Genomic DNA, 12,956 nt, shown 5'->3' with positions numbered 1-12,956 from the left:
ATATAGAATAAAATAGAATAGAATATTGGTATTTTATAGTAAATTAGCAGAATGCAGTAGCTTTTATTTACTATTATTTCCTGGATTTACACAGTTTGTATTTGACCCTTCTCAAACTTCAGCTCAGAGAAAAGGTCTGTGTAGAGGTAGTTTTACTTATCAACATTCTTTGGCAAATGCGTAAGGCTGAAATACCATGGTGTAACTCACAGCATTAGAAACAAGTACTAGATCAAGACCCATTGTATAATGCAGGGACTAATGATTGACTATATTCATTTGGATTTAGCCATTTCAACCTCCCCATACCTCTTCTACACAACAGAGAATGGAGGGATTCACTTGAACTATCAAAGGCCATGCGCTTAGACAACCACTGTGATACCAGTTATTCAATGAAGAATTGAGTTTTCCACTAGGTTCACTAGTCTTGTAATGTTGTGCTTTGTTGCAGCATAACATAACACTATCTGAGAACTGTGAGGAATACCTTAATTTGTCCTCAAATGTAACTATTATATTTTTGTTGGAGGTGTAGTGATTTGAAAAGGCAAATAGGATGGATACTAATTAACACAAATAGGTTTCCCTTTTATAGGAACAATAACAATAACATACATTGGTTATTGATTATTTTAAGTTCCACTATGATTTATTATAACAATTCATAGAGTCCTCTGATAAAAGAACATGGAGCTTTCATTGTGTGTAAAATATGTGGTGTTTGCTCATGCAACAGTAATTGTGTTCATATCATCTGGCTGTTGGTCATACTAAATAACTCTGTGTGTATAATGTAGGCTTCAGTGGGGTGATATTTTGATGTAATTTGGCCCCGGTTTGCAAATGAGAATTCCAGTTGCACAATGCACGCCACTGGAGTGTTTTCACTCACTGTGGGCGGTACACACTACGACAGCAAGTGTGCTCAGTGTCCCAGGCTATTATGATCACAACAATGGAAATCAAACATTAAGTTTTTCTGGAAGCCACTTTAGATGCTATGTGTGATTATGATTAGACTCAATGCATACCCTCATCTACAGACACAAAGCTCGGAACAGATTCTTTTGTGTTGTGGTCCATAGGATAAACTTTCGCTCTCAAGTCTTGACAATTGGCCAAGAAACATTTATGTTTGAGCAAAACAAACAGAACCATTGTGTATTTTTCCCTTACCAATACACATAGCTCATCTGACATTATGAGTTCACACTCCTCTAACCACCGTCTATCTAAGATAAACAGGCCACATGTGTGGGTTTGGACTTTGCACATAAGCTATGTACCGGTGGCTATTCATAGAAGCTAAGTGCATGTCCTAAGCTTACTTCATCATTATATAATAAGGAATTTAAATCATATTTGGTCCTTTGCAGCTAAATACAAAGTGATCAGGGCCAATTGAGAATCATACGGGACCAATAATAGTCTCATAATTGTTCTTAGATATAAAGAAATTATGTACATTATTACAGTTTGAATTGCAATGTAATGTTTGAATTGTAATGCATAAAGAGACATAGTTATCCATATATTTCATTTCAATGTTCATTGTTCCCGCCCTGGATGCCTCCAATTTTGACCAAAGGAACATGTACTGTGGACATCTACTGTGGTTGCTGAAAATGGACATTGGCCACAAAACAAGACAGCTGATATGGATTCCTGTAAGACAATGTGTATGAAAATAAGAAAGGGTACAATAACAGTAGCCTGTTTTGATATATTCTAAATATAATATAAAAAAACAGTTCCCAGAATATACAATTTCATGAAGTGCTATTTTCATTCTCACATGCACTTAGCCTATCAACCACTTGTGAAACCCTGTATGTGTGGTATGCTGGTGGTGTCTAAGCCTTAGGAGCCATGACTAACTTCTAAAGGTGATCATAGCCCATACCACAATGTAAATGCATTCAATCTCTGTACGCAGAGAGCAGCATATGTTTGTGGCTGCAGGAGAAGCAAGTGGATGGCTTTTCAGACAGATCCCTGAGGACTACACTCACTAATTACTCTATGAATCCCATTGTCTGTAAATAAATTGAAAATACATCACAACAAAATGTAACATTACCTACATAACCAAGTTATCATTGAGACAACAGTCAACAGGTAGATTAAAAAAAATGTCAAATGAGTCAATTTGCAGCTACCCAGTCCCCCTGTCTGAAATTAAATTCATTGAGTTTTTCCAATTTGGAATAGACCTCCTTCTCCACCAATAGGCGAGAGGGTGGCGTGTAAATTCATCTGTGGGAAATATACTCCTTTGCGTCTTCAGAGGGAAGCAAAACTTCACAAACTCTCGGCAGACAAGGCTGAGGTTGTTAAAACACCTGCAATCTAATTTCACACTGTTGAACTTCAAGCATGTGTTGCCAGAATACAAGAGAGGAGTACCAGTGACAATTAGTGGACAACATTTACATTTATCGCGGTGCCATGGGAAAAAGCATGAAGACGTAACCAAGGTAACTATACTATCTGATTGAGACATTACATTCTCAGAACCGTAGTAGTCTATTCTGGCAATAATTGAATATAATATTAAATAATATAAATAATATAATATTAAAGGGGAAATCTGCATTTCAAACAATAACAATCCATCTATCCCGCCACTGTTTTGGTAAATAGCTGAGAAATGGGTCTGGAGAAATCAAATTCATAGACAGAGCTATGGATGAAATAAATGGTCTGACCATATAAAATGACTTTTGAGGCTATACAGTGTTTGTTTACAAAACATGTCGTAAACAAGCTTATATTTCGGGTTATGATAGGGTACGGCAGTTGAACTAAGCTCATGAGGCATTTATTAGTTATTTTTCAATAATCGATGGGTAGAGATCGTTCATTTAAAAGTAAACTTTTTTTTAATGTAGCAATCGCAGATTGCTCATTTCAACTGCTTATCCTTAATAAATAGAAATTATAAATAATGAGTTTTATTAAACATAATTCTCAGCATATCAATAGCATAGGTATAATTGTATATATTATCACAAAAACTAGATATCACACATGAAGAGAATAAAATAATGCTTAGAAATAAAATACAAGCCAAACTATTTAGCTATCACTCTCATTTGCTTTGACAGCTCGAAAACACCGCCCATCTGACGTTATTTTCCGCTCCCCTTTCTTTCCAAAGATTTTTATAACCAAACCAAGATAGACCACAGCGTGTCGTTTCCAATGGGAACAGATGAGTCCTAGTGGGCAGAACAAGAAAGGAGGTAGGCAGAGCCAAGCACGAGCTAGCAAGATCCTATTTTCCTGTTCTAGCCACATCTGCATATTTCCGTTAGGGAACTCCTACTGTATGAAGTGCGCGTGTGCAATAACTCAATTCGCCGTTGCACTCCTTATAAGCAACGCGATTTTTAAAAACTTTTACAAAGGGAAAAGTCTACCAAACTTAGTCCACTCTGTTCAAAACAGATTCTAGTTTTGGGAACAGTAAACTGTATAGAGATCAAATGTTTAATCAATGAGAAAATTAGCAGAATTTAGGCCCAAATCCATCTCCATCCATCTTCTACCACTGCTGGCCACTGGGCTTCCTCTCACTACCAGATTTGGTAGTCAGTGGAAACGCCAAGCGAATGCTTCACATTTATACATCCGGTGAAATATCTGTCTCATTGTTCTATCTGTGTTTCTTTCTCTCTGTCGACTTCGGCAGTTTTGCTCGCTGCGTAGCTACGAAAGGGTTCGATTTAGCTTCAAATCTCGATCTGCACCTCCGCTTTGATGGCATTTTTTCTTTCCTATAGTGCCCCCGCCACTCTTTGAAAATTCCACCTAAAAGGAAAAAACGATCCACCCCAAATATTGGGTTTTATTCTCACGTAAGTACCTTCTAGCTACCTAGCTTGCTTGCTAACTGTTTAAGGAGGGAAATTGGCTAGCGTTAGCCGCAGATAGCTACGTTAGGTAATGAACGAACTAGCTAATGACTGACTGTCATTATTGTCGTCATTCATCAAAGTTATTTAGCTAGCTATTTTAGTTTATTATATATTATCATAGCTAGCTAGCTGTGCTAGCTATATAATTAACATTAGCTACGATTACTTTGAAAACGTTATCGGGGTGTTTCTAGCTAACTAGTGAATCCCTAGACGCCATATAACTAGCATTCGCAATCTTATTTACAGCCATTTATCACACAGGATTAGCTAATGTTCGCCTGCTGAGTTGGCATGTAATATAAGTTAGCTGGCTAGCTATGGACGGTTTGTTTTGACATTTTAGTGTTGTTATTTTGAAAACCACAGTAGTACAATCAATAGCTATTTAGTTGAGGTTGGAACTTCGTTAACAACATTTAGCATATTCGACAACATAAGGTACAACGTGGCACTTGCATTCATTCAAAACTGAGAAATTATTTAGGATTATGAAAACCATAACAACCATAACAACCTAAAAAATCACACCTGTTATAGCTGTGAAAACCACCAGTCCCTAACGATCAATTAATCTATGTCTTGCTTTCCCATTCAATATTTTTTTTGATCTCATCTAATCCTCTGAGCCAGCTTTGCCTCTCTTTCCTATTGACTCAACTGTATCTTGTCTTCTGTGCAGGTGTACAATTACTACCCAGAGGGCTTAGGGGCGGCTCTCCGCCGAGAGCCGTTCGACTTCAACGCTGAGCCACCTTGGGATCCTAGCTGATAGTGGGGGAGCTCCATCTCCTAACTCGTCCATGTAAGTAGACATCAGGTCGAGTAGGAGGAGTAATGATCTCTGTTCAGTTTAGCCTCTTAGATCATAATAATTATAAAACACTATGGACAGGGGGACCTTGATCCTAGATCAGCACCCCTACTCTGAGACGCTTTGTGAATATGGGTCCAAGTCACGCTGACACCATAATAACCCAAACATGTCCTTGTGGTGACTGTTGAAATAACAATAGCATGGTGTTGTGCTACTTTTATCTGATGCTCTCTGTCCCTGTTTTTACTGGTGACTGGTTAGATCCAGTAACAGAGAGAAGGGGCCACTCAGCTATGAGTCATAGTTGAAACACAATGTTTCCTGTCTTCACCTGTAACCTAAATGTTATGATTTCTTTGTGTATGTCATGTTGTAAGCCTACTGTTAGATTTGTGATATACTTTTATTTCCTCCCAAGTCTTTACCCCAATGAAGTTGGTGGTCTGTAGAGTAAAGCATTTTTCAGTCACACACACATTTTTGTCCATTAACCAAAACGAGACCATAATTTGTGACCTTTGATATTTTGTGTTAATTGTAGTGGGTTGTTGTCCGTTTTTTCAGACTGCTGAGATGTTGTTTTAGTCATGCCATGGCTGTCCTGTTTCTTAGAGCCATTCCAGCTTGCTATCATGAAGCTGTCTCTGTTTTTGAACTGCCAATACCAGGCTCCCAGCCACAGAACAGAGACGGGTATACACAGCACCCTTATGATCACAATAGTCCAACCGGTATTATGTAACATTATTGAATGCAGTGATCTGACAGCCCATGCCGCTGGTATTGTACCCAGATAATGCCATCAAAAGAAACCTTAATGGGTCACTGCCAGTGGGATTAATCCTAATTGTCAGGAGTAATTGATGGTAAGGTAAACAAACTCCATGCCCCAGAGGTCTTGTTTTCACAGTGGCTGTCCAGACACCCAGACCTTCCCATACGCAGCCCCATAACGTGATTTCCACCTCGACCTCTGATTGGCTGCCCTCACAACTATCCTGGTTCACAGCCGGTTCACAAACCATCCTAAAGGCTTAACTGGTCAAACTAAGTGTAACATGTAGACCAACTGCTTTAGCCTTTTTCTGTCAAATAATTCATTTTTTCTTTCCCTCCATTTTTGTAATGATTAGATGGAACTCATTTTCCCCATCCACTTCAATAGTTAGGGCTATATTTCACGCTGCCTCTCTTCCTGTGTTTTCCAGTTTGCTGCATACTATCAAGGACCCCAGGGGCTCAGAGAGAGACCACTTCGCCCAGGGGCTCAGAGAGAGACCACTTCAGCCAGGGGCTCAAAGAGACCACTTCATACAGAGGATCAGAGAGAGACCACTTCACACAGGCATAATTCTTTATGACTGGCAGATTAGCAGACAACAGTTGAGATGAAGGGACTAGCTGACGAACCAAACTACTCCGTCGCCCTGCTGGAGGGAGCCACGGCCCTCAGCGATGTGGTTGAGAATCACATTTATGAACAAACACTGGTAAGTACTGTGAAGAGACATTCTCTGTACATTAAAATACTTGCACATTGTGAAGTCTTGCTACTTTATAGCGTATTGAAGTTGTGCCCTTGGAAATGAGATTAGTTGATTGCCTAATCCGGAAATAGATTGATAAATTCTAGCAATCACCACATAAATAAATTGATTGAGGATGTGACAAAGTACAATGCTGCTGTGTAAAACTGTGTGCCAGTCTCGCCCCACTTGGTTGATGTGGCAAGTTAATGAGTCATTAACGCTCACCACACTCTGTATGCTTTCAATTCACACCAGTGGAAAAATTAGGTTGCAGATCGCTCTTATGTAATTGTATGGTGTTTGATGAGAGACAGTAAGAATAATCAGTCATGGTGTACTTGACAGATTCAGGTGAATGACGTCATAGCATGCCAGACAGCCAGTAAACCTGTCGTGTCATGTTTTTCTTCCCCCAGGCTGAGAAGAATGCGTTCTTCGTGGCAGACTTGGGGGTCCTTATGAGGCAACATGTTCGCTGGCGAACCCACATGCCCCAGATGCGTCCCTTCTACGCTGTCCAAGCCAACAGCAGCCTGGCTGTCATTGAGATCTTAGCTGCTCTCGGGACTGGCTTCATCTGCACCAGCAAGGTGCTCACAGCGCTCTCTCCCACTACTACTGTTATAACACTGTATAACAAACAACCTGTCCAGATCAAATTGCATTTTAGTGTAGACTAACTTACGGGTGCTTTTCCACAGCTTTAGGATGTTTTTCAGTTAAATACATTTTTATAGATTCTTGGCTTACATCAGTTGCAGCTTCTCACAGCTCTGATTACCATCATTTTGGTGGGCCAATTACTGCTTTATAACTGCTTCATAGGTCGACTGGCCTCTACTCACAGAAAATAGGAAGGAGCGCCATCTAGTGGAGAAATGTCTCGCTGCCACAGCGCATTGCTCCTTCACAACTTAGAGCTGTAATATCAACGTTGATGTTTTTGTGTCTTTTCAGTATGAGTTGGAGCTTGTGCAGGGCTATGGCGTTCCCTCTGAAGACATTATCTACAGCGGTGTGTGTAAACAACTCTCCCAGATCAAGTATGCCGCTAAGAACGGCATCGACTTCCTGGTGTGTGACAACGAGGCAGAGCTACGCAAGATCGCTCGCTGCCATCCCTGTGCCAAGTAGGTGTCCATGTAACTGTTATTAGACTGTTATTTTAAAAGTCTATATTTCATACTCTCTACAATACAACTACAATGGGTATGAATATGAAATACCTAAAAATGCTAATCTTCCTCCATCTCTGCTCAGACTGCTGCTGCAGGTGGCCACAGAGACTTCCAGCGAGGGTGATGAAATGGGCATGTCGTTTGGCTCCAAGCTGAAGGACTGCAGACACCTGCTGGAGAGTGCCAAAGAGCAGGGCCTGCAGGTGGTGGGGGTCAGGTGAGTCCTTCTGCAACGCCACCCTTCCTCTCTAGTCAGAGTTCATTATTATATTCTAGGTTCTCTTTTTATTGTCTTTTAATTAAGTGATAAGAAATTAAACTGTATGCTAACAGCAGAATTGTATGCCTGTCCAGTACTATTTTCACCATGAGGAGAAAATATTTTACTGTATCATTGGGGATTGACCATTGGACAATTCAGTAGTATTTTTTGTTTGCCTGAAGAATATGGTCACTTGCCCGAAAATGTGAAAATATTTGTTTACACCCAAATTGCCGTAACTTGTCGGTCACGTAACAATAGGGAGGAAGTAGAGAGGTCTGTTTTACGGGTCTATTACATTGGACGTATAACTTTCGCAGAGTGTGAGACACTCTTATTAATTTCAACAAAACCCTGGGTGTAAGCGTGCCGGCTCCCCAAGAGGTTTGCGCTGATCTACGTTCTGGTTCTATTTTCAAGATTTCAACGTGCAGCTCACAGCCGAGATCAATAGGACATAGTGGCTAGCGCTCTGACCACACGTTAAACTTCCAGTTAATCAGGTCAGAATCTCCAGTGTAGCCCCCATGCTTGGCTACTGGAATTCAGTTTTTTTTTTTTATCACCTGTCTAATGAAGCTGCCATATATTTTCAGTCTTTCACTTAAACAATGGAGATGAACCAGACAATCAGTTTTAGGTTTACTGGAGTTTTTAGCAGTTTTGTTGTTTCACTTTTTTTTCTCACTTTGGGTGACCTCTGAGCACGCTCAACTTGCCCGACTGCTCAGTTTCCGTTCCTCAGTCAATCCCTGATCCCTGACATCATCATTATCCCCATGATGCAGGTTCCACATTCCCAGCTCCTGTGACGACCCTCAGGCCTACAGCCATGCAGTGTCTGACGCTCGCTGTGTCTTTGACATGGGGGTGAGTTAGCTAGTGCTTACGTTATGGGACTTTGAATGTGCATAATATGTGAAGGAGACAGCCATAAATATTCACCACCCTGCTGTTATATTTTGAAGTTTACTAGTTTACTTTTTGTTTTAATGTTGTTTTCAGGAGGATATTGGCTTCAGTATGACAATCCTGGATATTGGAGGTGGATTCAACGGCTCAGAGACTCAGCTGAAACAGGTATGATAGTTAGCTCGTTACATAATACTGATTTTAGATGGTTTACTTCAGCTGAATTAATACGTGATTCAGTCAGTCAAAGGTCACAAACCACTTCACCCTCTTTCTGATGTCAGGCCTGTACTAGTAATGTATTTTTCAAAGGAAAGCCTTCACACAGCTTACCTTTTGAATTTGAACAAACACACTATAGAATGCCTGTTAGGCTGAAGGTGCTGACTGTTTTTTTCCCCCCCTGGTAACAGATTAACAGTGCAGTCAGGCCGTTGTTGGACCTGTACTTCCCTGCATCGTCTGGCGTCTCCATCATGGCAGAGCCTGGCAGTTACTACGTGTCCTCCTCCTTCACCCTGGCTGTCAACATCATCGCTAAGGAAGTAGGCGCCCGGGATCTTCATGGCAATCTCAGTCAGTGGCAGTACCTTCTCAACACCTAGCATATGAAGCTGGTCAAAATCAGTAATCATGGTTCGGCAGACCTAGATGCTCCAGCAGACCAGCACACACCTTTTCTACTATTGTGTCTCATGACTCTTGTCTGCCATACCTCTTTACAGATGAACCATCTCCCAACGATGAGCCAGAGTTCCTGTACTACATGAACGATGGGGTGTACGGCTCGTTCACTAGCAAGCTAGCAGACAATGTGATTCCAGCTCCGGCTCTGCCCAAGGTGAGTTTTGGCTTCAGGGCTTAGTAAACTACATTTACCAAGCTATTAACACAACCCAACCAAGCCACACAGCGCGCATCCAACCCGGAAGCCAGCCGCACCAATGTGTCGGAGGAAACACCGTGCACCTGGCGACCTGGTTAGCGTGCACTGCGCCCGCCCCGCCACAGGAGTCGCTAGTGCGCAATTGTGTGCCGTTGTGTGCCATGGGCCTCCCGGTCGCAGCCTGGCACAGCTACCAGTGCCCTAGACCACTGCGCCACCCGTGAGGCCCTAATAAACTACATTTTAAATAAACAAAATGACTAGTGAAAGGCATGAAATGACAACAATTCTGCATTTTTGTGATTTTTGCATCACCAAGCAAAGTTAAATTTAATTCAATTTCCTATCTCAAGCACCCTGGAGTGAATATTAGGCTGCATCCCAAATGGAAACCCTATTCCCTATTTACTCATAACCCTGGCCCATAAGTCTCTCTAAATTACTCTCTCTGTGTCCCTGGATGTCCCAGAGCGGTGTGTCTGAGGAACCGGTGTTTGCCAGCAGTCTGTGGGGTCCGTCGGGTGATGAGCTGGACCAGGTGGTGGATCAGTGTCTGCTGCCAGAGCTCAGTGTGGGAGACTGGCTGATCTTCAACAACGCTGGGGCCTATAGCCTGGGCCCTCCGTCCACTTTCACAGATTCACCCAGACCCCCCGTCTACTACACCATCTCTACTGGAGACTGGTAAGAGACAGACCAATGTCAGGCTGGCACTGTCACTGTTTGAAATGGGGAGCTGTTGAGGATTTAATTTAATTTATTGTTTGAGGTGAGTTCCCCCCATTTAATGGATGTAAAGTGCTTTTACCACCTGGAAAAATGTTATTAGTATTTATTTGGGACCTACAGTTTTTTATTTTAACAGTTGTGTGCTGCCTTCGACCTTTTGCTGCTGTTGTTTTTCTATATTGTTTTGGTAGTCCTTTGAAGAGAATGATTTTCAACAAGTTTTTTTTTTTTTTTTGACAGGTTTGAGATGCAGGATGCTGGTATCACCCAGGACATCAGCATGAAGAACTTCTCTCTGGTCCCCTACTTCCTCCACTCCAGCCAATCAGATGAAGCCCTGTCGGTCCCAGCTTAGGCTAGCTGAACCAATCCCATGTCTCTGCTGTGCTGATCTCACCTGGTCAACATTCCAATGGGAGGAAAAGACTGAATGGTGCTTGCTGGCTAAAAGCTTTTTATTATTCATTTCATAAGGAATTGAGCTTTTTGGGGGGGTGACAAGCCCTATACAGTATGTTGTTGGCTCTCTCAAGGAATAGCACAGGTGTTCCTTCCTTTCCACATTCAGTAAAATAGTATGCAACAAAATGGATGAGTCTGTAGGGATGGAACTCCCACCTGTGTGGGTATCCCATGCGGTTACAGTTTACATACAGTAAATACATACAATGGAATTTAAAAGTTAATATTTGAAACATGTATTATATTGCCTATATGTCTCCTTTTGCCAGTCTTGTAAATTCAATTGTCTACCTACTCAAAGTGGAGCAGTTAACAAAACCTGATGTTTTAAAGCCATTTTTGGATGCTTTGCTAAAAGATATTTATGTCTATTTATGGTTTTGTTGGTTGTCGTTTTATTTTTTTTTCTGGTCCCCTGGCACTTATGATCAGTCAGTATTTAAAAGGCGGCCAATGATGCATCCCCCTATTCCCTATTTAGTGCAATACTTTTGACCAGATCCCTATCTAGGGAATAGTGTCATTTGGGATGCATATAACAGTGCAGTGCCTCAGATGAAGGGGAACTCTATTTGATTCAAGCAATATGAGTACAGAATATCATTCACTTAACATCTCGTTGATAGGGAGCTTGTGCTCACACTAAATATAAACCGTCTTGAGACTATTATCATAATGCAACATTGATGTTTCATTTGTTTTTTAAATCCCTCTTCCTTACAAGTCTCTGTGGAAAGAATTGTCCAACATCTGTGAATTGGTCTCCAGTTTTGTCTAAAGTAAATTAATATAAAAGCTCTCTGAATCATAATGTGTATATGTTGTTCTTGCTGGTAAAATGTGAATTTTCACCCACCGCTTATTAACAGCACTGTAACATGAGCCACTATACCCAAACATACTCAGTGGACAGTTTATTAGGTACACCCATCTAGTACTGGGTCAGACCCCTTTTGCCTCTAGAACAGCCTGAATTCTTTGGGGTATGGACACATTGATCAATTGGTATCAAAATAAAATGTTATTGGTCACATACACATTTAGCAGATATTATTGCGGGTGTAGCGAAATGCTTGTGTTCCTAGCTCCAACAGTGTAGTAGTACCTAACAATACACACACGGGGTGAACAGGCCGTGGCTCGGGTGCTTGATCTTATTGATGATCTTTTTGGCCTTCCTGTGACATCTGGTGCTGTAGGTGTCCTGGAGGGCAGGTAGTTTGCCCTCGGTGATGCATTGGGCAGACTACACCTCCCTCCGGAGAGCCCTGCGGTTGCGGGCGTAGCAATTGCCATACCAGGCGGTGATACAGCCCGACAGGATACTCTCAATTGTGCATCTGTAAAAGTTTGTGAGGGTTTTAGGGGCCAAGCCAAATTTCTTCAGCCTCCTGAGGTTGAAGAGTTGCTGTTGCGCCTTCTTCACTGCATTGTCTGTGGGTGGACCATTTCAGATCGACAGTGATGAGTACGCCTGGGAACTTGAAGCTTTACACCTTCTCCACTGCGGTCCTGTTGGTGTGGATAGGGGCGTGCTCCCTCTGCTGTTTCCTGAAGTCCATAATCAGCTCCTTGGTTTTGATGACGTGAGAGGTTATTTTCCTGGCACCACTCTCCCAGGGCCCTCACCTACCTTTAGGCTGTCTTGTCATTGTTGGTAATCGGGCCTACTAATGTTATCATCTGCAAAATTTATTGAGTTGGAGGCGTGTATGGCCACGCAGTCATTGGTGAACAGGGAGTATAGGAGGGGGCTGAGCACGCAACCTTGTGGGGCCCCTGTGTTGAGGATCAGCGAAGTGGAGGTGTTGTTTCCTACCTTCACCACCTGGGGGCGGCCCGTCAGGAAGTCCAGGACCCAGGGCCCCGAGCTTAATTATGAGCTTGGAGGGTACTATGGTGTTGAATGCTGAACTATAGTCACTGAACAGCATTCTTACATATGTATGTATTCCTCTTGTGCAGATGGGATAGTGAAGTGCGATGACATCGTCTGTGGATCTATTGGAACGGTAAGAAAATTGAAGTGGGTCTTGGTGTAAGGTAGAAGTGATATGATCCTTAACTAGCCTCTCAAAGCACTTCATGGAACAACGGTGGACATCTTGAAGCAAGTGGGGACAGCAGACAGGGATCGGGAGAGATTGAATATGTCTGTAAACACTCCAGTCAGCTGGTCTGCACATGCTCTGAGGACATGGCTAGGGATGCCATCTGGGCCTGCAGCCTTGAGAGGGTTAACACGCTTAAATGTCTTA

General features: G+C 42.1%; 1 protein-coding gene across 2 annotated transcripts; it reads left to right on the top strand.

Annotated features, from left to right (window-relative positions):
* The first annotated feature begins 2,303 nt into the window (after nucleotides 1-2,303).
* Nucleotides 2,304-11,509, top strand: LOC110485483 (antizyme inhibitor 1). Of its 2 annotated transcripts, none has more exons than XM_021556573.2 (12): nucleotides 2,304-2,480; nucleotides 4,606-4,728; nucleotides 5,949-6,230; nucleotides 6,686-6,859; nucleotides 7,227-7,399; nucleotides 7,530-7,664; nucleotides 8,498-8,579; nucleotides 8,715-8,789; nucleotides 9,035-9,197; nucleotides 9,347-9,462; nucleotides 9,977-10,191; nucleotides 10,477-10,591. In XM_021556573.2, exons 3-12 carry the CDS (start codon nucleotides 6,129-6,131, stop codon nucleotides 10,589-10,591), a joined length of 1,350 nt encoding a protein of 449 aa, XP_021412248.2. In that variant the 5' UTR covers nucleotides 2,304-2,480; nucleotides 4,606-4,728; nucleotides 5,949-6,128. The 2 variants fall into 2 exon arrangements, with proteins under 2 accessions (XP_021412248.2, XP_021412241.2); XM_021556566.2 differs by lacking the exon at nucleotides 2,304-2,480 and adding an exon at nucleotides 3,648-3,863 and having other exon boundaries at nucleotides 10,477-11,509.
* The last annotated feature ends 1,447 nt before the right edge of the window (nucleotides 11,510-12,956 follow it).

The sequence above is a fragment of the Oncorhynchus mykiss genome, chromosome 2 (genome assembly GCF_013265735.2).
Source record: "Oncorhynchus mykiss isolate Arlee chromosome 2, USDA_OmykA_1.1, whole genome shotgun sequence".
Taxonomy (NCBI): domain Eukaryota; kingdom Metazoa; phylum Chordata; class Actinopteri; order Salmoniformes; family Salmonidae; genus Oncorhynchus; species Oncorhynchus mykiss.
The sequence above is the reverse complement of the archived record's forward strand: the minus strand, read 5'-3'. Positions and strand labels throughout refer to the sequence as shown.

Bases quoted from the DNA above. Each gene is read 5' to 3' on its own strand.
- LOC110485483 (XM_021556566.2), top strand. From the start codon at position 6,129: ATGAAGGGACTAGCTGACGAACCAAACTACTCCGTCGCCCTGCTGGAG. The intron at 6,860-7,226 runs GTGCTCACAGCG...GTGTCTTTTCAG, and splicing joins GCTTCATCTGCACCAGCAAG to TATGAGTTGGAGCTTGTGCA. The intron at 9,198-9,346 runs GTCAGTGGCAGT...ACCTCTTTACAG, and splicing joins GGATCTTCATGGCAATCTCA to ATGAACCATCTCCCAACGAT.